We start from the raw sequence: 25949 nt of genomic DNA on the forward strand, positions 1-25949 counted from the left end.
CCAAACTGCCCATTGCAGACTTTTTAACTTATAAAAAATAACTACACTGTATGTGCCGTCTGTCACAGTAGCTGGCTTTGATGGAGGAAGCTGTGAGAAAGCATTTTAATGTAAATTTCTGTTAATTGTAGTAAAATAATTGAACCTGGTGGAACCTGATGCTTCCTCATGTTGCTTAAGGCTGTTTCTATTCCAGAAACACAGTTACTTTAGAAGCTGTGGCCCGGTCCTGGCCCTCTTAGGTGGTAGATAGTATCTTCCTGACAAGAATTTTTTCTCTTTTTTTTTGTAATTTAGCTTTTAAAAATATCAACCCAGAGTAATTCAAGACAAAGTTTGAGATAAAATTTCATTGATCTCTGTTTGGTGAGTTATATATCGCCACTAATCCCCTCACTTATGAAGACAGTGTGTGAACTTTGGAAACCTTCATCACCAGGACAGACAATGGTGTAGCTGAGAGGTACTGCTTCAGGCAATGAGCAAAAACGTTTTGCTGAATTGACAGACTGGAATGTTATTGCACTATAAGATTTCTGTGAGCAGATTTGATCACCTCAAGAGTGAAAGGTAACGAAAGTATATCTTTGAACAAACAAATGTGACCCGTGGACGTGACAGAATGCTCCTTGAAACAGAATTGACTCTGGGCAAGGCACTTGTGATTGCAAGGAAAATGAAAATCTACCTTTGCTGCAAAAATAATTGAAGAAATGGGGAAAAAATCATGTGAATGGGCTAGTTTTTAAGAAGAATGCAGACCATTCAGGCCCAATTGATGATAAGGACTCCGCTTCTTCTCACCGTTACATTCGTGGACCGCCAGCCGTATAAGAAATGACTAGACTGGTGAAATTTCTAAGTTACTGTTTTGTAGGAAAAGCAGACAATTATTCAAAAGAGTCTCTGCCTGCATGAAAACAAGGTATTAAAATCTAGGTGAGCACAGGTGCAGCACATGATTGAATGATGGCCGGAACCAAAGAAAACAAGGCACTGACTAAAACAATGAAAATTTGACTCAAAATGGCCACCAGAGGGAGGCAGTGAGAACCTGGGACACCACAATCTGTCCATTTTTGTCTATTTGGTTCCTCTTCATACATGCTTTTTATTCTAAGAAAAAAAAACACCTCTTGAACTGCACTTTGTAGTGTAGTGTGTCTGGCAGGTGGAAGGAGCAGGCATACAAGTAAGCATTGCAGGTGTGGTGAATTTTTATTTATGTTTTTTAAGCTGCTGGCAGGTAAACAGACAACAGACAACGCACCTCACAGGACAAGACACCGATTAAACTTTGAAATGACAAGGAGCTTTTCTGGCCAAGCATTCTTATGTATGCACACTCTCAGCTAGTGCAGCCTCTCACACATGGTCTCTGCAGTTATTATCTGGATTGGTGCTGATCCATTTCCCCAATAGTTTTTGTAATAATACTCCAACATAATTGCAACATAAACTTTCAAAACTTTCAAAAGAGTATAATTCACCTTGCATCCTCAACAGAATTCATTTGATGTAATAGTATTAGAACTTATTAACCGCTATTTGCAACTGGGAAAAATTCCATTCTAAGATGTGGATGTGACCAACAAAAGCGTGTGGTCACACCATTTAAAAGCTTGAATCACTCAATTCCCACGATTGCCATGTTGGAACGAGACTTGTAGCATTCTGGTATGTAAAACACAACTCAGCTTTGGTCCTCAGCTAATAAACTCCATTCTGTGTGGAGTTTGCATGTTCTCCCTGCGTCTGCGTGGGTTTCCTCCGGGAGCTCCGGTTTCTTCCCACAGTCCAAAGACATGCTGGTTAGGTGAACTGGAGACACTAAATTGCCTCTAGGTATGAGTATGTGTGTCTGCCCTGCGATGGACTGGCGATGGACCGCCTATCGCCCTGTGAGCGCTGGGATAGGCTCCAGCACCCCCCGCAACCCTAAACAGGATAAGCGGCTTAGATAATGGTATTCAGGTTTCAATTAATACATCACCTTTACCTCGACCTGGTCTCCGAATATCAGAGCTCATACAGACTGGAGCTTTAAATAGTGCATCTGATTTAAGTTTGTCACTGTCCATTAACTCATATATCAGGAAGTGTCTTACGAACTCTACTCTAAGCAATTTGTCTTACGGCTCACGCTGTTGCACAGGGCGGGCCACGGTGCCCCCTAATGGCCAGATTGCATAGTTTTATTTTTCAAAATTGTTTGAAGTGGCGTTAAAAATGCATGTAATGGCATGTGTGAAACAAATACATAAATACATGTCTTATGATAGTATGACACATTTGCAGTTATGTAACTGAGATATAAGTCTGTATTTCATGTATTGTACCAAAATAGTCTCTAATTGTGCATGTTGTAATTTTCTTCATGGACAAGAGTGCATTTTTTATGTAAGGATGAACACAGTCATACATGAAATTAAATTGGAAGCTTTATTTGTGTAGCACATTTGGCACAAGATATTCTCACAAAGCAGTTTCATAGTTGCTTTTGCATAAAAGTTAAATCAATGAGCTTAAGGTGGGAAGGACAAAGAAGAACCTGATTCATGAATAACAGTATTATTCTTACCAGGAGAGAAGAGGCAGGACCATAAACAGACAGAGAATTTTAAAGATTGGTTTGATCTAGTGACAGATAGTGAAAAATGGAACTTAGTAAGAGATGGGGGGGGGGGGGTAGGAAGTTTAGGGAGAGAGAAAAGTTCATGTGTAAAGACCCTGTAATCATATTATACAGAAGCGATTGGAGTGGGTGAAAGGGATGTAGTTGGCTTGACATTTGTCTTCAGGATCTTCAGCACTAGAAGAATCAACATTGTGAAAAATCAGATAATAAATAAGACCAGGACATGGGGAAGTACTATTGCCTAAATTTAAATGCATTTGTTTGACAAATTTAGAATGGAAGAAATATATACATATATATTTTAAAAATTATCGCTGGAATGTAGTTAAAGGGAAGAAAATTAAGTATTCTTTACTTTGTATATAAGAGCTCCCATAATTTCCTTGACAGTTACACATTTAGCAAGATTGTTCCACACAAACGTGGTCGAACCATTGTGACCATTGCTTGGAAAAAGCCCCGTCACATTTCAGTGGACTGCTGGGTATTGTTACCTGTCCTATCGTAGCTCTGCTTGACTCCGTATTCACTATAATTCTCTAATCTGTTGCTCTGACTTGAAGCTCAAAACTGAGGAGCAATATTCAAGTACTATTCACCTGAACCCAAACAGCAACATTCAAGTCTCTACAAGAAGACATCAGCATGCCCCTGAGCTGCTGAGAAATAGTTAACATTGTTATGGGAGAGAAAATTTCAGGTCACCAAACTCAGGAGGTTGGAGCACAAAATCCTGTTTCAGACTGCAACTTTAGAACACCCCCCCCCCCCCCCTTTTTGATAGTGAACATGATAGTTATGATAGTTAGAGTCAGTGGTTACTGGATTGGCTGATTGTAATGTTGTGTTAAGTGATGATTTTGAAGCTGTTTGCTGTTCTTACCCAGTGCATGGGAGGATACAGATACACTGTACACCCAGATGTGTTAATGTAATGATGGCGTTCTGAAGCCTTACCCTCAGATGAATCATACATACAGAGAGAGATTAAATACTGTCCAATTTGCAGACAAGACAGAGAAATTCTGACACGTACAATAATGACCCGAATCCCGTTCTTTAAAACACTTTAAAATGATTTTCTGGACCACACAGAATAACTACTCCAAAGACAACATGTTTCAGAGAGATTTTAATTTCAAGTGTCATTTATTTTATTTATGTTCATCAAATTAGATCAAGTGATTTTACTGAGACTTAACTTGGCTTTTTGTGGTGACAGGGCAGTACTTGGTACTTGGAAAGTGTGCTACCAAACAAGTAGATAAATAAAAATGCATTTCACTTGTCATATTACTGCTGTGATGCTAAAAAAGTGCAATTAATAGAGAGGAACAAAAGATGGATAGTGAAGCCATGACAAAGATGTGTCACGGCCTGTTAGGCCTGGAACATGGCGATTGAACCCAAAAGCAGACTCTTGACGTGAGAGTACAAAAAGCAAATTTTAATGATAAAAAAAAACAAACAAAAAAAAACACGGAAAATAGCAGACAGACTCCACAGTCAAAAAAGGTGTGGTCAGAGTCCAGGTAAAGTTAAAAAAAAAACAACAACAACAACAACAAAAAAAACTGAGATCAGTCCAATACAAAAAAAGAGGGAGAGAGAAGGGCAAGAACAGTAGTCAAAGTAGGGCAAAAACATACCAAACAATCACCAAAAACCGAAAAGGACAAGACAAGAGCAAAATCCAAAAACAGGCAGAAGTCAAAACCATGAACAAGAATCAGAATACTCATGAAATGGCTGGACAATCTTCCTGGAAAACAGACAAGATAATCTGGCAAGAACTGAATGGAGGAAACATGGCTTTTAAAACAGTCTAATGAGGTGACAGTGAATCAGGTGTGTGGAGAGAGGGTTGGTGACAGGTGGAACTGCAAAAACCTGGAGTGGAACCCAGGAACTGGGCACATAAACAGGAGAGAGGGAAAACATGGCTAGGCACTGGAAGGCCTCGGCTGGATTGGGACAAGATGGTAGCTGTTACATGACCATCTCAGATCATCTTTTTAAACAGAAATGGCCAAAGGTCATGCACTTGTCCTCATTCACAAGGGCATATATGGTGTTGTCAGTGTACAGGCCAGTGGAATCATAAAGTCTCACGACTATAGTGAAGACTCTCTCTTCCTTCATGGGTTTGACTTTCAGTACAACAGCAGTTCCTGAAAATAAATACAGGAAGGACATTAAACACTTCTGTAGGAGCCAAATGTCCCCTGATAGTTCATACTTGGTAATATTCAGTAACTTGTACATTTAGCAACATTTGGTAATTTGCATATGTAGTATTAATGTTTATGTGTTACACTCTGTGTATTAGTGGATGACCTTAGTGGATGTCTTTATATTTTCGTTATATTTCTATTGTGTTGGTGTGTAGGCTTAATGTGTGCCTGTCCCTTTAAGAATGAGAGAATAAGGTCAATTCGTGAGCATGCTTTGGACACTGAGTGGAAAAGTGGAGACTCACGGTTTTCTGACCGTGTCGATTAAGTTACATTGGAAAGTATATCTTTATTTTGGTGATAGTTGGATACAATTCATTATCTTATTTTGTCTCTGCAGTTAAAATAAATGCTTAAAAAAGGAACAGGGGGAATCATTCTCGGAACAACACAGACAAAGGAACACATGTCAGCCACATGGAAGATCCTTACAACTTCTAAAGAATGTTTGTTTGACATTCTCTGAAAGAATGTGAAATGGATGCATAATTTTAAATGTTCATATCATTGTAAAACGTGCTACCATAAAAACACAGTACTTTGGTTTAGAAATTCTTTGATTATTAAAACAACTGTTGACCAGTTTTTAAATTAGAAAAACAGAGCATTACCACAGCTCAGTGAACATTTGATAAAGTGTAGAACTTACCTGCATCGTTCATTCTGGCAGTCCAGTAGGATTCAGACATTCCCATAAGTTTCACACGGAGTGGAGCAGAGTGGCCTGAGTTTTCCATATTAGTAACAGGAAACTCAACTGGCTGAGGGTCTCTGTTACAGACTGTGATGGTTCTTGTTTTTATAGTGGGGGCATTTTCATTCACATCCGCAACTTCAATAATTAGAGTTCCAGTGCCTGTAGCAGGAGGATCACCTAGAAAATTAATTTCAGCATAAGAAAAAAATTCCAAAAATGATAAGAACAATTACAAGAGAAATACTACTTAAAAGTGGCCACCCTTACACTTTTGTCTGGGGTTGATGGTCTTTATAATTATACAAAAGCAGCAAACTACGCTGAATCCAATTGGATATTTGCTTCTTTTTCTTGCTATAGCAATTCTTTCAGATGCTACTCCACCTGCAGCATTGAAGCTAGACCTGTCAAACCTCCCCTGCTCATGGGTGTAGTAGGTGATAGGTAGCTTTTGTTTGTCCATATCATTAAGAGTTTTTTAAAAGACAAAAAAATCCTATTATGCCCAGTGGTTGAACTAGGTGAGAATTAAATAAAATAAACATATCTAAAGAATAAAAGCTTCGAACCTTGGCGAGAACACACTAGAAATACACCATACTAATAGGGACTTGTGCTACTCCTACAAACCACACCTCCCACGCTATCAAACACACACCATACGAAGTCACACATCGTACACACATAGTACTCACCATACACACTTGCTCATTTACACAAACCTTCATGAATGACTCTACACATTATATGCGGAGCAGATGCATTCTAAATGACATATATGCACTGTAAAGAAACTCCAGACAATCTATCTCACTCATGAGCACACTCACACTCACAGTTTACGCATAACATTTTTCTCACATAACTTTACTCATAGCACTCACTACATGAACTCAGTGGGGTGCTAGGGAAACTGGGAAGTCAAGGATACCGTTATCAGAGGCGAAAATGAGAGCTCTGTATTTGCCATTTTGGACAAAAGCAGACTCTCTGTCTATGGAGCTCTTGAGTGTGATCTGTCCAGTCTTTTTGTTAATGTCAAGCCAGCCAGCAGGATCATTGCCTATCTCATACCTGGAATACAGATAAATATTTAACATTTGTGTGTAAATTTGTGAAAAGCAATTAAATTTCATGAGAAGAAACTCTTACAACAATTTCTCTGTCACGGTTGTGTCTGGATCTGTGGCTGTATAAAGAACCAAATCACTGGTGAAAGGCAGGTCTTCACGCATGGAAATAGTTTTTTCAGGTGGTTTAAAGACTGGAGCCTCATTCACATCAGTCACATCCACAGTGACAGTGGCAGTGGAGGTGGCCAGAGGGGTAGCAAACGGAACATCATTTTCCACAATCACCAACAGTGTGTACTTAATGTTTTTCTCAAAGTCAAGGGGCTAAGTGGACAACAAGAAACAAGAAATAAAAATGAGTGAAATGCTCAGATCTTGATCAATTTAAACGGTACTCATTTGACACAGGTAAGAACAGTACCTTAGCAGTGGTAATGATGCCCTCCATCTTATTTGGTCCTGTAGTAACGCTGAATGCTCCATTAGTGTCACCACTAATAATTTTGTACTTGGTCCAGAAGGCTGGTGTGTTTGGCTCATCCCCATCAGTGACTGGCATTTTCACAACCACATATCCCACTCCATTCTCTGGAACTGACACTGTGTACTAAAGAAAAAAAAGACAAGAGTATTCAGATCACTCAAATGAAAAACAAACATGAAAAACAACATTAAGCATCACATTAAGCACACACTCCTTACTGCGCTCCACTGGCTTCCGGTAGCTGCCCGCATCCAATTCAAGACACTGGTACTGGCCTACCAGGCAACAAGAGGCTCCGCCCCATCATACCTTCAGTCCCTAATAACTCCATATACCACTACTAGAACCCTCCGCTCTACAACCTCTGGTCAGCTGACGGTCCCCTCACTTCGGGAACCCGGCGGCCGCTCCTCCCGACCACGCCTCTTCTCTGCCATTGTCCCGAGGTGGTGGAACGACCTCCCTCATACAGTTAGGACTGCGGAATCCCTCGCCATCTTCCGCAAGAGACTGAAAACCCACCTCTTCAGAACCCACCTATCCCCCTAAGCCTAACCCCCTACCCTTCCTTAAAAAAAAAAATAAATAAAAAAACCTTGTCTTGTATCTATGTTTGTCTAAGAATTCCAGGGCGCAATACGAAGGAGTAAATCGACGCCCAGTCTTTTTAGCGATGTATGCTTATGAGGTATTAGGAATCTGACTGATGCACTGACTGTAAGTCGCTTTGGCTAAAAGCGTCTGCTAAATGCTAAATTGTAAATTGTACTATCTTACCGATGTCTGTTCAAACTGAGGTGCATTGTCATTGCTTTCTGTTACAGTAATCACAGCTTTCCCAAGGACTGCAGCACCATCTCCTCTCATATCTGCTACTTGAATTTCCAGTGTGTATTTGGGATATTTCTGAAAGTTAAATGGGGAAAAAAGATTAAATAATTCTCCTTCTGTTCATGACATTTCTACCCGTCACACAATTGAGTACTTACCTCTCTGTCCAGACCACTTAAACTCAGTCGAATAGCTCCTGTCACAGGGTTGATGGCAAACATGTTGTCATGCGGCAGTTTAGGTTCCTGACTCACAATGGAGTATCTGAGATCAGAGTTGTCAGTTCCAGGCTGATCAGCATCAGTGGCTGTAACCTTCATGAACTCAGTACCTTTAAAGTAGAGAAGTGAAGAAGATCGTGGTTTAATTAAGAATGATATGCCTACAGTTGTCAGGGAAAAGGCTGTTCAGTTTTTTTACTTATATAAACAAACCAACACACACACAAGCATGCACGTGCACACAAACACACACACACACACATGCACACGTCAAGACAATACTTGAAAAACTTGGAAATGCCAGATTATGAACTTACCTGGTTTTGCTGCTTCATGAATATTTCCAAGGAATGGAATTTGTGTAAAGACAGGCTTATTATCATTCAGATCAATTACACTGATAATGATATCCATGGGGTCCTCAACTATCTGACCACCAGCTCCCACAGCATGAGTTACTAGCTAAAATAAAAATGAGTTCAGTGATGTATATTGATTGCAATCTATGATCATGATACTAAATCAAATTTTCACCAAAGCTGTTAGACCAGTTAGAGTGCTTTTCCATTAATATTATTAATTTATAAACCTTTTCACTTAATATTGCAGTGGAAAACACCCATGATAGACATCCAGCATGAGTCTCCTTCTCATATGAAATTAAACAAAATTTGGTCTGATAAGCAAACTGGTAAGCAAGTTATCACACTCAATTTAACTTCAACATGAGAAAAAGTTGCACTGCTGTAGTGCTGTCACCATCAGTGTATCTAGAAAAGCCACATGTATATTTGAGAAATTTCCACATGTGACCCTGCTAATGGTATTGAAGGTACAGATGTGAATGATATGAACTCAAAGTCAAACTGTCATGGTTAAGGCTATTTTGTCAGTCTGTTCCTTATGTTTCTAGTGTTTCCTTTTCCCTGTGCTCCCCCTGTTGGTTTGTCTTCTCTGTTGTGCGTGTGTGTTGTGGGCGTGGTCTCTCTTCACTTCCAGATTGCCTACACACCTGTGATCAGTCACCTCATCACATCATGGTATTTAAACCCTGGTGTTTCATCCACTCGTCGCCAGATCGTTGTTTCAGCCTGTGTGGTAGAACTCGCTTCTTGGTCTCTCTTTGTATTCCATTGGTTTGATAGTTTGCATATCAGTATTTATCTGCCCATTTCTCTCTCGAAAGGATCACCTCCGAGCCACTCCGCACATCCAGTGTGCCCTTCGCCGGCCTGTCAACCTCCAGCTCCGTCTCCTTAGTCCCCCTACTCCGCCTCGCTCACTTCGCCACTCTACAACCTTGCTCATCGTCCGCATCCTTGCTAGCCACCTGCATTTCCTCTGCCTGTTTCCATTTCCATTCTACAACCTGTCAATAAACCCTCCTTCATTCCAACCAGAGTTGTGTTCTGCGTTTGGGTTTCCTTAGTTGATTGTCACAGAACGATCTGGCCACGATGAACCCAGCAGGCACAGACTCGCTTCAACAAGCCATCGCCAGGCAGGGAGTCTTAGTTGGACAGCATGATCAAAAACTCCGTGAAGTTATAGAGACCCTCCAGAGGCTGTCGGCCCAAGTTTCACAGATCAGCCATCAGCTCGAAGTAGTTTCCTCGAGACTTCCTCCGCCTGCTCCAGAACCCCAGCCAACTCAATCCACTCCCGTGGTTGCTCCGTCTCCGCGGTCTAGAGAGCCTCATCTACCGGAGCCAGCACCTTATTCTGGAGACCTGGGTAAATGCAGAGCGTTCCTCCTACAGTGTACTTTGGTATTCGAACAGCAACCATCCACCTTCTCCTCCGATCGGTCTAGAGTCACTTATATAATGGGCTTGCTCAGGGGTAGCGCCCTAGATTGGGCTACGGCCGTTTTTGAGAACCAACCCACCATTAGTTCCTCTTATCCTAATTTCATCGCGGAAATGAAGAGGGTATTCGATCATCCAGTCCAAGGTAACGACGCTGCCAAACGCCTGCTAAATCTCCGTCAGGGTTCTCGGAGCGTCGCTGAGTACTCGGTGGAATTCCGAATCCTAGCAGCGGATTCTGGTTGGAATGACTCGTCGCTCCAGGGGGTGTTTCTGAATGGCCTCAGCGATAAAGTTAAGGATGAGTTGGCCGCCAGGGACGAGACTAACAGCCTGGACTGCTTGATCGCTCTGGCTACGCGATTGGATAATCGCCTTCGTGAACGTCGCAGAGAGAAAGCCAGTCGTCTTTCAACTCCTCCCTCTTTCGCTCTTGGATACCGCCCTGTGATTTCTTCTTCGTCCCAAGCAGCTTCTCTCCCTGATCCCCCAGCTTCCACGGACGAAGAACCCATGCAGTTAGGACGAGCTCATCTCTCCCCCGCTGAACGCCTGCGAAGAATGAAGTCTGGTGAGTGCCTTTATTGTGGTCAGACCGGTCATCTTGTTGCTGCCTGCCCAATTCGGCCAAAATAAAGGGCTCATCAGTCGCAGTGGGGGTGCTGGTGAGCCGAAAAACAACCCCTATCTCTCCTCGTTCAAGGTTGCAATTTAAAGTCAGTCTGTGTTGGAAACAACAGTCTATTTCGCTCCTCGCACTGGTGGATTCCGGGGCGGACGAGAGTTTTTTAGATGCAACTCTGGCCTTGCAAGCAGATATTGCCATGGAACCCTTGGATCAGCCTTTAAATGCCAATGCTCTGGATGGCCGACTCCTTGCCCGCGTTACCCACCGAACCAAACCTTTGCTTCTCATTCTCTCTGGCAACCATCGCGAGCAAATTCAATTTCATCTCATCTCCTCTCCGCACGCTCCTGTGGTGCTCGGTCAGTCTTGGTTGGCTCGTCATAATCCCCATATCGACTGGTCCACAGGTAAAGTAATTAGCTGGAGCCCTTTTTGCCATTCTACATGCCTGCAGTCCGCTCACTCTCCCGTTGATGCCCCAGCTTCCTCAGTCATGATGGAACCTCCTGATTTGTCTTCAGTTCCCCCCGCTTACCACGATTTGGGTGAGGCTTTTAGTAAGGAGCGAGCCCTTTCTCTGCCTCCCCATCGACCATACGACTGTGCGATTGACCTGCTGCCTGGAGCTCCGTTACCCACCAGTCGATTATACAACCTGTCTCGTCCCGAACGTGAGGCAATGGAGAAGTATATTAATGAGTCGCTCTCTGCTGGCATTATTCGTCCATCTTCCTCCCCTGTTGGCGCTGGGTTTTTTTTCGTATCTAAGAAAGATAACTCACTTCGTCCGTGCATTGATTACCGTGGGTTAAACAGTATTACCGTAAAGAACAAGTACCCTCTACCTTTGATTAATTCGGCTTTCGAGCTGTTACATGGAGCCACGGTTTTTTCTAAATTGGATTTGAGAAATGCTTATCATCTGGTGCGGATTCGGGAGGGAGACGAATGGAAAACGGCTTTTAACACCCCTCTCGGTCACTTTGAGTATCTAGTTATGCCGTTCGGTCTAACAAACGCCCCCGCAGTTTTTCAGGCCCTTGTTAATGATGTTCTCCGTGATTTTCTCAATCGTTTTGTGTTTGTTTATCTTGATGATATTCTCATTTTTTCCCGCAGTCTCAAGGAACATACTCTGCATGTCCGTCAAGTGCTGCGAAGATTATTGGAGAATAAATTGTTTATTAAGGCAGAGAAATGTGAGTTTCACGTTGATTCTGTAAGTTTTTTAGGTTACATTGTTGCGAGTGGGCAAGTGAAGACGGATCCTGTAAAGGTTCAAGCAGTAGCAGAATGGCCGAAACCAACTTCTCTTAAGCAGCTGCAGAGATTTCTTGGGTTCGCCAATTTCTATCGTCGTTTTATTAGGGATTATAGTCGGGTTGCAGCACCACTCACCCAGCTCACCTCATCCTCTGTGCCATTTACCTGGACTCCTGAGGCAGACCAAGCTTTCTCCGAACTCAAGCAACGCTTCACCTCTGCACCTGTGTTGGTTCAACCGGATCCTTCTCGCCAATTCGTTGTTGAGGTTGATGCCTCGGACACTGGAGTGGGTGCCGTTCTTTCCCAACGTGCTGCCCCAGATCAGAAACTCCATCCTTGTGCTTTTTTCTCTCGTCGCTTGTCCCCTGCCGAACGTAATTATGATGTGGGTAATAGGGAGTTACTGGCTGTTAAACTTGCTTTGGAAGAGTGGAGACACTGGCTTGAGGGAGCAGAGCAGCCTTTTATTGTATGGACAGACCATAAGAACTTAGCTTACATTCAGACAGCCAAGCGCCTCAATTCACGTCAAGCCCGTTGGGCATTGTTTTTTGGTCGATTCAACTTCATCCTCACTTATCGCCCAGGTTCCAAGAACATCAAACCAGATGCTCTCTCACGCCAGCTCTGCCTAGAAGAGGTTCCTTCCAATCCTGACACCATCCTTCCACCTTCATGTGTTGTGGCGGCTGTTTTGTGGCAGGTTGAGTCTGTTGTAAGGGAGGCCCAACGAAATCAACCAGACCCAGGTACCGGTCCCCCTGATTGTCTCTTTGTACCTAACTCTGTTCGTTCCCAGGTGCTTCAGTGGGGGCATGCTTCCCGTTTTGCCTGCCATCCAGGGGTTGGTCGCACTCTGTCGATCCTTAAACGTAGTTTCTGGTGGCCCACCATGGATGCAGATGTCCGCTCTTATGTTGCTGCTTGCACTGTGTGTTCTCGTGGTAAGACTTCCCACCGTCCACCGGCTGGATTGCTTCGCCCTCTGCCTGTCCCCAGTCGCCCTTGGTCCCATATTGCATTAGATTTTGTCACGGGTCTGCCACCTTCTCAGGGTAACACGGTAATCCTTACTATAGTGGACCGGTTCTCTAAAGCTGTTCATTTCGTGGCCCTTCCTAAGCTCCCAACTGCCCGAGAGACTGCAGATCTTCTGGTTCGTAATGTTTTTCGCTTACATGGCATCCCGTCGGATATTGTGTCAGATCGAGGACCACAATTCATCTCCCAGGTTTGGAGAGCCTTCTGCAAGGCCCTTGGAGCTTCTGTGAGCTTGTCATCTGGTTTCCACCCACAAACGAACGGACAGACTGAAAGAGCCAATCAGGACCTAGAAGCGGCCCTCCGCTGCGTCTCGATCCAAAATCCATCCTCCTGGAGCTCTCACCTGGCATGGATTGAATATGCTCACAACTCGATGATCAGCTCTGCTATTGGTATGTCTCCCTTTGAATGTTCCCTAGGCTATCAACCTCCCCTGTTTCCCTCACAGGAGGACGAGATCGCCGTTCCATCAGTCCAGGCTCATCTTCGCCGTTGCCGTAAGATCTGGAGGAATGCCCGTTCAGCTCTGTCCCGCTCTATAGAACGCAATAAGGACATCGCGGATCGCCACCGGACCCCTGCACCTGCTTATCAACCTGGTCAGCATGTTTGGCTGTCATCTAAAGATATTCCATTAAGAACAGATTCCAAGAAACTCTCACCCCGCTACATTGGTCCCTTTGAAATAGAAAGTATCATCAACCCTACCGCCGTCAGACTCAAGCTACCTCGTTCCATGAAGATTCATCCCACATTCCATGTCTCCCAATTGAAACCAGTCTCCACCAGCCCGTTGTGCCCTCCGGCCGACCCCCCCCCACCCGCCCGCGTCATCGACGACCACCCTGCCTACACAGTCAGATGTTTATTGGATGTGCGGCGCCGTGGCCGTGGCCTACAATATCTTGTGGATTGGGAAGGGTATGGTCCTGAGGAGCGTTCATGGGTTCCGCGTCGCCTCATTTTGGACCCCTCACTCATTAGAGACTTCCATCGTAGCCATCCGCACAAACCTGGCGGTTCGCCTGGAGGCTCTCATTGAGGGGGGGGTACTGTCATGGTTAAGGCTATTTTGTCAGTCTGTTCCTTATGTTTCTAGTGTTTCCTTTTCCCTGTGCTCCCCCTGTTGGTTTGTCTTCTCTGTTGTGCGTGTGTGTTGTGGGCGTGGTCTCTCTTCACTTCCAGATTGCCTACACACCTGTGATCAGTCACCTCATCACATCATGGTATTTAAACCCTGGTGTTTCATCCACTCGTCGCCAGATCGTTGTTTCAGCCTGTGTGGTAGAACTCGCTTCTTGGTCTCTCTTTGTATTCCATTGGTTTGATAGTTTGCATATCAGTATTTATCTGCCCATTTCTCTCTCGAAAGGATCACCTCCGAGCCACTCCGCACATCCAGTGTGCCCTTCGCCGGCCTGTCAACCTCCAGCTCCGTCTCCTTAGTCCCTCTACTCCGCCTCGCTCACTTCGCCACTCTACAACCTTGCTCATCGTCCGCATCCTTGCTAGCCACCTGCATTTCCTCTGCCTGTTTCCATTTCCATTCTACAACCTGTCAATAAACCCTCCTTCATTCCAACCAGAGTTGTGTTCTGCGTTTGGGTTTCCTTAGTTGATTGTCACACAAACATGCTGTGTGTCACACTTTCACCTGGTGTTTTGACAGAATATATAGCAAACACAAAACACAAATGTTGTGTAGTAGAGAGAGAAATATTACCGTGTATTTATCTTGTCTCTCTCTGTCTAAGGGCTGAGTCACATAAAGCCAACCACTGTTTCTGTTAATAGTGAAAAGTCCCACAGGAGGCTGGTCTACTCCTGGACCCGTGACGCTGTAGGTGATTGCGATTTCTTTAGCATTGCTGGACTTGATCTAGTTAACACAGAAAATAAAAGATTATGTTTAAATGATGCAAAAGCAGCAGTTTGTGTTATAATACACCTTAAACTATCCCTTACCTTCACAATCTCTTTGGGAAAAGGGCCTCTGTCATTCTCTGGGAAGTTGATGGGGGGAATGACCCAGTCCCTCTTTTTTCTTTTCAGAACCCCTGAGGACTTTGGAAACTCCAGAAGTAGTGGAGCCGGGGCAACCTTGGACTGTTCAAAAATGGAAATACTGACTTAACTTTGATATTGTTCCAAGTTCTAAACCTGATTACAGGTGGCATCTTTCATTTCAAATTGATGCAAATATTCCAATTGTGAGTCAGTTGTGGTAATAATGTTTCCGATTATTTCTCCAATTGTGAAAGACATTCAAAGACATTCCACTGAGTCTAAAAAAATAAAAAGTTCCTACCTGTGCATGGGTAAGGCTTGACTCTTATAGCATATTCAAAATATGAAAAGAGAAAATGTAATAACAACGTCAGTATAACAAACAAACAAACAAACAAACAAACAAGGGTACTGAGTGAAAATTACAACGTTTTATTTGCTTCCACTAAGATGTCCTTTTGTCCCAAAACGTATTTCCTGTGCCTTTGTCATTTTACATCAGGCTTGACTGGAAAGACATTACAGCACTACGAATAAAGGTGTGGCATACATTACTTTCACGATAGCTACCCTAATACTTAATGAATGTGTGATAACTGAAAACTTCAGTAATAGGTAATAGTGAATTAGTCCATTTCTGTACTGCTTGCCTGATAGCTTAATATTTAATAAAATAACAAATGATGTGTCAGGAATACTCCAGGAAACAGGATGCATGTACTTAATGGATTGAGGCACAGGAGGGGATGTGGTCAGATTCATATCTGGACCGTTAATACAAACCTCATGAGTGGAATGTCATGACTAACTGTTCTTCAGACCAGTGTTAATTTTGGCAGGTGAAGTAGATTTAGTCTTAGTTTTAGTCTTTTCTTAGTCTTTAGTCTTTAGTTATTCCTTATAGTCATATTTTAGTCATTTGATCATTATAAGTTTTAGTCTAGTTTTTGTCAACTAAAAATAGACAAATTTTAGTAAAGTTTTAGTCAAATGCTTTTGTCACATTTTCGTCAATTTGCATTTTTTAAAATGAAATCATAACAGCGATTTCATAAAGCACACAGATATTCTTAGGCTTGCTATCGGTATGCACAATAAACGTTGCCAAGTCAAGTGAACAAGAAAACATAGCCGCCTGGTTCTAGCTAACAAAGTCAAGCCTTTAAGTTGATTTTTAAGTCTAACTTTTATTATCATATATTTCTTGGAGGTGGGGCTTCAAATGCCTCTTGAGGTTTGAGGTATTTTTTTCACAGATTTTGCACCCACATTAATGTGGATTTAAATCGTACATCTGGCAACGCTGGTTAACGTTATTTAAAATGTTTAGCGTTTGATTTCCAGAGGAGGGAGGCTGTAATTGCTTGTCTATTGGTCTGTCTCTGACATTATCGTTTCGTTAGTATTCATCAACGAAAATGGTAATATATTTCGTCACAGTTTTTATTTTTAAAGGTGCATTTTTATTTAGTTATCGTCTCGTCTTTGTCGTAGGAAAAAGTTTTTTGACGAACATTTTTCGTCACAGTTTTCATTGACGTAATTAACACTGCTTCAGACAGTGATCATTTTCTATATTAGGTAGAATGAAAATCAGAGAATGTATTAAAGGGAATCTGGTCAACAGATGGTTGCTTTTTTGAAGCTGAATGGGATGCAGATTCCTATTTAGAATCAGTTAAATGGATAACTATGACAACAGGATTCTCCATTCTTCTCTGCACTCAAACTCACTCTAAGCTTGACAAAAAGTTTATATTTTCTACCACCATGGAATGGATTGCAGACCACTTAAAATCTGCAGTCATCCATAACCCTGACTTTCAACAGAGTAATACTGTTGTTTTCAAGTGTAATCTTACAGTTTTCCCTCTCAGTCGTTCTTTGATCTTTTCTATGTTTCCTTGCAAGTCTGACTGTGTTGCACTGTCATATTTCCTCTGTTGGAAACAAAGTGCACAATTTAGTCATGATTGTTATTTATTTATAACATCATAATCTGTGTTGTCTACATGTGATAGGCAGCCTCTGTAACAGGGCTATGGTACTGTATCAGATGATCCAACTGTCAAACAAGTTGTGAAATGAGAGAAACATCTTTTGCAATTTAAATGTGACACATGTTTAAGTACTTGCATACAGCTATGAACTTGAATATAAAATAGCTTGAGGTTTTCTGCAACTTATACTAAATTTGTTCTCTTCAGCTGTGTTGCTGGCTTGTTTGAAAGCCTCACTGAAGTGTCAAACAAACACCTAGCTCTTCAAAATTGATGGCCTCTGCTCCAAATACCCAGTATATGTGGCACCGTTGTCTCCACAACTCAAACTCTATATCTGAGCAAAATGTCATCCATGTGATGACATATGAATTAACACAAAGACTATGTAAGACAACATAAAGAAAAAAAACCTTTATGACTGACTTCAGCATTAAGGTGAAACAGACCTCTGTCTCACTGTGGACATCACTTGGTGAGATACTCAACTGTATTCACTGTGCTTCACATATCTCTGTGATATGCATTTTAGTTATCTTTCATCAGTCTTCATCCAATAATTGATCTAAGATGAAAATATGTTCAACCCCAGTGCTCACATCAGAGTTGTGCAGGGAGCAGGCTCCATCTTTTTTTGGCTGTGGAGTTAGCAGTGTCCCACTGATCTTTAACTTTTTATATACACTACAATTATTAAACCAAGCAACGATCAACACTCAGTTGTGAAGTAAAACATCAACTTTACCTTCAGAACGATGTGCTTCTTTAACACTGGTAAATGCATATTCTGTGGATTGGTCTTGACGATTATCTGATATGACTGTGGTGGCTGGAATCTTGGGTGAAAATGAAAGTTAAATTTTAGCCTCTGAGTGAAACCCTCAAAGCCAATTTAATATAAATGGAAAGAAATGCAACTAAAATTCAACATGTGACTTTCACAGTAGGATACTCTCTGAAGTGATGATTTAACATTCATGCATGCCATATGAGTTGTCTCCATAACCTAATGACATTTCTCAGTGAGGTGAAATGTTGAGAGAGAGTTTTTTGCAGTGTGACCACTGGACTCTCCAGTAAAATGGAATAACAAAAATAAATGGACTTACCTGGATCAATGCAACGATAAGGTAAAATATTGACATGTTGTTCACAATGATAGTGGGGAGACTTCGAGTATTGGTGTCCTTACAGGAAACTGTAAAAATTGTCTTCTGTCTTCAACACATATTCATCTGATTGCACTGAGACACTGGAAGTTTCCATCCACTGGTATTACTTCTCTAAAAAGAAAAATTGTCACACAATGCAGTTCAACAAAGAATAAGCTAATTTAGGTAAGACACTGTTCATTAGAACAAATCGTAAGGACTTTTAAGACAGTTAGTGAAATCATAAATTAAATGCTCTGAAGGTGTGACAAATTTTGGCGGTTACAATACAACCTAATGTAATATAGTATAATTTAATGTAAAAAATTTTGCAGCAGAAAAATCTCTAATTCTCTGTCTTTTATCATTGTTCTCTGACAAAGGACAGCATAATCAATGTAAAGGCAAACACAGTCACATACTCAGACAATAGAATGGAATAGTATCAAATAAAGAGCTAAGCAAATTTAATTCAATCAAGTTTTATTTGGGCTATTTGAGTAGCACTTTTGACAAGATATTCTCAGAGAGCAGCTTCAAAAGAATCCAATACATAAAAGCCACATGAACAAACTCAAGTTGACAGTGACAAAGAATTACATATTTCTCGAGGGCCATGAAGAGCCTGACTAAGTGATAACTGTATGTATTTCTCAGTCATGACAAAAGAAGATTGCCTCTGTCCATGGGGCTCTTGAGAGTGTTGTTTTTACTAATGTTAAGCCAGCCAGTAGAATCATAGAAAGTCTTATAGATATGGAGACGTAATGTTTGTTTATTGCTATGGATAACTAAGTGACGCCCACAGAGCCTGTCACTTATTAACAGGTCTTACTTTGAAAGGCCCATTGAAACTGTGAGATTGTGTGGAGAGAAAATCCCTGTCCTCTTTTTTCCCCTCTGCTTGAACTGTGTGATTTCAAATTGCTTATTATTATTAATTTATAATAAATATGTGTGACTAAAATGAACAGACAATTGAGAAAAGCCTGGACCATAAAATATGAAATTCATAGCACATTTTTGTTTTTCTACTTTGTTTTTAACACTTTGACATATTGCTTTGTCTGAATATGTGACTGTAAACACAACCAAATCACTGCCAACAGTGATGTGGCATATCTTTTTTCTAAACTCTTGAAGGGAAGTGCTTATCAAACTCAAAGCCTTGCCAGACTGTAAATGATGCCACACTGAAGACAAATAGAAATGATGTTTAGCCTGTTCTGTAGTGCATGACAAAGGTGTCTCAAGTTTTATTACATTTTTGTTTAGTAGAAGTAACATGGAAATCTGAATATGCACATAATCTGACTGCCACTTTGCAATTTGGGATGCAGATCTGTGCATGAATCCAATGCTATACAGCCAAAATGAGTGAGAAATCCAATGTAATTATTCCCATTTTCCGTGTGATGTACTTTTGGGACAGTACATGTTGTGTGCTGTTTGTCACCAATGGACTATGTACACTTAAAGCTCCATACTTACCCTTTTATGCAGCTCATAGCTGCCAATGACAGTAATACTAAACATCTACAAAACTGAAAATTTTCCAGGTTAGAATTGAAGGCAATTGGGGTTTTCTTAGCATTCTTAAACTCCAGCGCCCGTGAATAACAGCGGTAGTATGAAACATCATATTATGTCAGATCTTTTGGAGTAGCAAGTCAGTCAGTGAAATCCCTTGTCCAACTGACAATGTACATGGTGCACCTGTTCTTTAAGGCAAACAACACACTTCTCCTTTTCCTTGAAATGCATTATAAGCATTCACGCTTCCCTTTGGCTTCATTTAACCTAAAACAAGATGACAAGTGAAAGAAAAACAGACTGATTGTCTGTTTTGTCAACATGAGACATTGTTCAGTCATGTGCTCTCATGTATGTGAAACATTTATGTGAGAGACCTTATGAGTTGATGAGTTGAAAGTGGGTGTATATGGTGATTAGAAAATGAACTGGTTGACAAAGATTAATGAGCTTTGATCACTGCAGGCATTTGATCGAAATCTGCTTTAGGCATTGTGAAACTAAGAAAGCATGATTTTAGTGCCTGTTTTTCATTCTGAATCACATTGGCACAGCTTTGTATTGTTACAAACTAAACAAAAAGCTCAAATCAGTAACTTCATCATATTAGTATTGTTAGTATAGTATTGTTGCTAAAAACTGTGCATTTTCAAAAAAGAGTGTACGTAACAATAAATTAATAATCCACCATTTCAAAACAGGATGATTCAAAACAGGACCCACCACAGGCTTATGTGTGACTCATCTGTCAGCATAAGAGGTCTCCTGTCACAAGTGATCACATGTTCTGACTCTCCCCCTCGCGTCTTATTGCCTCAATGAATTCAGTCTTTACACTGGGTTGGTAAGCTGACTAATAGATGAAGTAGTGGGTGGGCGTACTTGAACCCCTCTGATGCTGAGGTGAACAAACTGGCTGAACTGTTTGGGTAAATTTCTCTCAGTAACAGTAATCAGAGGTCTTTTTATGACTTCAGCAGCAGTTGTCGGCAATTTATCACGTGTTTTTACTCTCTGAAAGTATCTGATCACCCAAGCAGAAGTAAAGAAGTATAAACCTCTATCCTATCCATTATCTTATGTTGTTGATTATGTGTTTCCTGTGTATTTTCCCTTTTCCGTTTTGATCCTCCCCCTCCTGTCTGGTCAGAGGATGTTGCTTCATGAGAGCCGCTTTTCTGGGTCGAGTTAATCCTTTATGTTTGGCAGCCACTTGTGCTAAATCGACACAGGAAGTTCCTGTGTTGGATCACTAACAGATAGGGTTGCCACCCGTCCCGTATAAAACGGGATCGTCCTGTATTGGAAAAAGGAAGTGCTGTGTCCTGTACTGAATCAATAAGGGACGCGATTTGTCCCATATTTTCGTACACATTGTTTCCATCATTTCCATTAGGTGTAACTCAGTGGTTGCCTTGTAGCTTACAATTAAAAATAGCTGTAGTTTAGTTTAGATAATAGTTTATCTTTTCCTTATTTTAATGATGTTTTAATGATGTCTCAAGTCCCCCGGTGAAACGTAAGAGGCTGTCGAGATACTGGGCTGAATGATCAGTGGTTCAGCCCTTTCCCTGGCTATTAATACAGGGCGTACTGTACAGTTTACCATCAAGGTTTTCGGTCGCCCACGGAGGGGTGTCCTGATAATGGCTATGATGATTTTGTGAACACTTCACTCTAACATTAAGAGGAAATCACCACCTCTGGTTGTGGAAATGACTGTCGTGGAAAAGACATTTTGTCACATTTCTTTTAAAATCTCATGATATGTTAGCCTGATAATGTCAGTTTTAGAGGAAGCATTAAATATACACAAAATACACAATATTTAATGAAATTGGTCCAGTTGTTTTTACAATCATATGAAATATGAGCTGTTTGGAAATGACACCCAACAAACATACTCTCAATTTAACTCATATTTACCTTGATTTTTCCTCTTTTTACTACCCCCAGTGGAGGTCACTCTTTTCTCCAGCCATGTGTTCCCCTGTTGAGTGGCTGTTGCAATGGTTACCAAGTATACAAACCCTAAAACATGATACCAGAATTCTATTTTGTACAGAAATGACCATGAACCCAAAGGACAGGGGTTCTTTTTATAAAAAAAAAATACAAGAAAATGTGGAGAAATATTACAGTACATAACATATTTCATTAAAATAGGTGTTAATGTCTAATTTGTATTTGTCCTCGACATTATTTCAATATTAAATTCAAAGTGAAGAGGGGTTGATGGTCCAAAGTCTGGCTTAGGGACAAAGGCAGTGCAGTAGAAACCACACATAAAAGGCTTCTTATTTTATAATAAAATTAATGACTGAGCTATTATTATTATGGTTATTGTTATTTTTATTTTTTATAAGTTCCTCTTGGTGTGAGGTAAGCATGACAAAAATAAACATGTAGAAATGTTTTTTTGTTTTTCTTATTTCTTCCAGGGATACAAAATTTACTATAGTTTAATCACTCTTATACAGTTTAATCCCAGGCTTTGTGGAGATTGTGATACTTTTTTTGGTTGACTGGGGTTAGTTCATAGTGGTGTGACCTCCTCGCTGTTTGCATGTGAATTGACACTAACCATTTTACACTTGACCATTTCAGGATTTCAGCTGTGCATGTGGTAGTCAGTGATTTTTGAAGAAGTGCAAGGCTACTCAATGGTGAGTGTATCTCCCCCCCGCAAGCTGCCCACTCCCAACTTTTAAACCCGGAAAAATAACTACACTGTATGTGCAGTCTGTCACAGTAGTGTCGGAAGAAAAAAATGTTTCTTTGTATGAAAAAACACTGTAACAGTTATGTAGCTATTTTTTGTGTGAGTTAATTAGCATATTCATTTTGTATTAATAATCAGTATTTATTTGCATTAAGAATTCATACCTATATTGTCATTTATATAAAGTAAATGGGTGAAGTTCTTTTATAAAGATGTGACCTGTGCATGGTGAATAGAAAAGGTTTTTCGAGTTCATCTGTGTGCAGAGAGTGCAAACAGTCAGGCCTTCAAGGTTACATGGTGTGAGCCTTTTTAGGAGGAAATGAGAAGACTGACTGTGTTGGATTATAGCCAAGAGCACAAAGATAAGATAAAACAGTGCTCTCATTTATTCTTTGTATTTCCAACGGTATTCTCATTTATTCTTAGTCGAGACCAAGCAGGTGTGAATTAAGTGTGTAATGATGTTTACGTTTATTCTCTGTATGCCCTTTCATCCTCTATCATCATAAGCAACAGCATGAAACACAGTCTTCACTTATTCCTTGTATTCTCTAACGAGCTCTCATTAGTTTTTGTATTTTGTCATCGCAGGCGTTAGTGTGAGACACAACTCCTTGTATATACCTTTGTTCATTTATCAATGCAGGTGCCAATGTAAAGGCAACATCCTCAATCATTTTTGACCTGGGTCAAAGGTGTCAATTTCTGACTACACCATTAGGAAATGATGGTGTCCAGCAAGATAGGCAGAGAAGGTGGGAAGTCCTCTGATGACTGTCTTGAATACCATTGGATTCTTTGATATGATTTTTATGTAACCATATGTGATGTGTGCCAGTTAGACAGCCACTTCCAGGACCGGCTCCCTTTGTTGTATGCTTTGAATATATACAATAAATGTATACCGCATCAGACTCATCAGGACTTGGCAGTTCTTGAATTGTACTGAAGATGCAACATTGGAGAAAGACTAAAGTGTGATGTTGGGATTCAGCCATATCTGGCCCAGGCTGAGAATTCTCTCCCACAGTAACTGGCTATGATGAAAGCATTTTAATGTAAATTTCTGTTAATTGTAATAAATAATTAAACCTGATGGAACCTGATGCTTCCTCATGTTGCTTAAGGCTATTTCTATTCCAGAAACACAGTCATTTTAGAGGCTGTGGCCTGGTCCTGGTCCACTTAGGTAGTAGATATTATCTTCCTCAAAAGAACTTTTTTTTGTAATTTAACTTTTAAAAATATCAACTCAGAGTGATCAGAGACAGAGCTTGGGATAAAATTTCACTGATCTTTGTTTGATCAGTTGTGTATTGGTACTTATCCCTTCACTCATGAGGACAGTGTGTGAACTTGTGGGGACAGTGTGGGAAACCTTCACCACCAGACAGATAATGTTGTAGCTGAGAGATACTGCTTCAGACAACAAGTGAAAACATTTTGCTTGAATTGAAAGACTGAAATGTTGCTGCACTATAAGATTTCTGTGGGCAGATTTGATCACCTCAAGAGTGAAAGACAACAAAAGTAAATCTTTGAACAAACAAATGCGACCTGTGGACGTGACAGAATGCTCCTTGAAACAGAATTGACTCTGGGCAAGGCACTCATGATTGCAAGGAAAATGGAAATCCACCTTTGCTGCAAAAATAATTGGGAGGGAAAAAATCATGAGAATGTACTAGTTTTTAAGAAGAATGCAGACCATTCAGAACCAACTAATGACCCCACTTCTTCCCACAGTTACTTTTGTGGGCCATCAGCCATATGAGAAAAGGCTTCATTAGGGGGGCCCCTGCTGATCTCTCTCTCTCTCTTTTTTTTTTTCATTTTCTGCTGCTTATCCGGGACCGGGTCGCAGTGGCAGCAGGTTGAGGAGGGTAGCCCAGGCATCTCTTTCACCGGCTACATCCACCATCTCTTCCTGGGGGATCCCACGGCGTTCCCAGGCCAGTCAAGATATATAATTTTCTCAACGTGTCCTGGGTCTGTCCTGGGTTCTCCTCCCAGTTGGTTGTGCCCAGAACACAATATAAATCTGGTGCTTGTAAACAGAGAGAGAAGTTGGAGGAACAGCGGAGGAAAGACTTCGTTACGTCTAGTTGTGCCCCTCTGACGAACTATTTTTGCCGCCCAGCAACTTGTCTGTGGGAGCTACCCAACGGTGACGTTAGCGCTTCGGAGGATGGAGACGCTAACCTGCAGGTGGCTAACTCTGCGGTTTCCGATTGCAAAGCAAACTTCTCTGTCTGTGAAAATATAAACGGAAATGACATTTAGCAGCAACAAAAAAGTGACGAATCATCATTCGCACTCAGAGTCAGAAAATGAAAACGATCTAGTGAGATGGATTTTATTTTTTTAGTTATTTATTTTATCTTGTAGCTGTAACACTGCACTGATGGATTTTTTGGGCTATGTTTATGCAAACAGGCAGTCTTTGCTAACTTATAGGCTTGCATTTGACTCCTATTTCCTTTTTTTGTTGTTGCTATGAACATTTGGCCTGACTCTGAATAGAATCTTTTGTTGTAAATGGAGGGTATTAAACCCTCAACATTCACGCCATTTGTGTCTACTATGTGAGTTATTATGTGTGTCTCTGATTTGAGGGTTATGATGGTTCCTTTTGGTTCCTCTTTATACATGCTTTTTATTCTAAGAAAAAAAAAAAAACCACCTCTTGAACTGCACTTTGTAATGTAGTGTGTCTGATGGGTGGAAGGAGCAGGCATGCAAGTATTGCAGATATGGCAAATTTTTATTTACGTTTTTTAAGCTGCCGGCAGGTAAACAGACAACAGACAACGCACTTCACAGTACGAGACACTGATTAAAACTCGAAATGACAAAGGAGCTTTTCTGGCCAAGCATTCATATATTTGCACACTCTCAGCCAGCGCATCCTCTCACACATGGTCTCTGCAGTTATTATCTGGATTGGTGCTGATCCATTTCCCCAATAGATTTTATAATAATACTCCAACATAATTGCAACATAAACTTTGAAAAGAGTATAATTCACCTTTTCATACAGAATTCAGCTGGTGTAATAGTATTAGAACTTATTAACTGCTATTTGCAACTGGGAAAAATTCCATTCTGAGATGTGGACATGACCAGCAAAATCATGCAGTCATACCATTTAAAAGCTTGAATCGCTCAGTTCCGACGATTGCCATGTTGGAACGAGACTTGTAGCACTCTGGTATGTAAAACACAACTCAGCTTTGGTCCTCAGTTAAAACCGAAATAGCATGTCCGTGTACGATTGCTAAACCGAAAAGGCTGCGAAGGAATATAATACATTTATAATATAAAGTGACAACGGAAAATACACGTGTCTGATTTGCTGGTAGGTGTCAAGCTCACATATCTGTACATCTCAGTCATACATCCGATCAAAAGTTTAATCACCGTTTTAAATCATTGAACGTGCGTTCTGTGTAGTCCACCATATTTCGTGTGGAATTGCCTCAAACTCATTCATTTGTTTTCTTCAGCCCGTCGGACATTACCCCATACTTCACGACAACTTAGAGCTTCATGATGAATTTACGTATGAAAGAAAAAAAAAGGCCCTGATAGTATATTGCGTGCTAATGG

At 41.0% G+C, this 25949-nt stretch overlaps 1 protein-coding gene across 1 annotated transcript in view; it reads right to left on the minus strand.

Annotated features, from left to right (window-relative positions):
- The window catches only part of LOC115804662 (B-cadherin-like), a 41472-nt gene extending 23396 nt beyond the window's left edge, over positions 1-18076 (minus strand). The window contains exons 1-7 of the mRNA XM_030765170.1: positions 18041-18076; positions 14890-15030; positions 14648-14803; positions 8496-8640; positions 8116-8288; positions 7920-8032; positions 5974-5982 (exon numbers count right to left, since the gene is read on the minus strand). Coding sequence (XP_030621030.1) covers positions 5974-5982; positions 7920-8032; positions 8116-8288; positions 8496-8640; positions 14648-14803; positions 14890-15030; positions 18041-18076 — 773 coding nt within the window. The remainder of the gene's footprint in view (positions 1-5973; positions 5983-7919; positions 8033-8115; positions 8289-8495; positions 8641-14647; positions 14804-14889; positions 15031-18040) is intronic.
- Positions 18077-25949: the final 7873 nt, after the last annotated feature.

This window comes from Chanos chanos, chromosome 2 (assembly GCF_902362185.1).
Source record: "Chanos chanos chromosome 2, fChaCha1.1, whole genome shotgun sequence".
NCBI classification, from domain to species: Eukaryota; Metazoa; Chordata; class Actinopteri; order Gonorynchiformes; family Chanidae; genus Chanos; species Chanos chanos.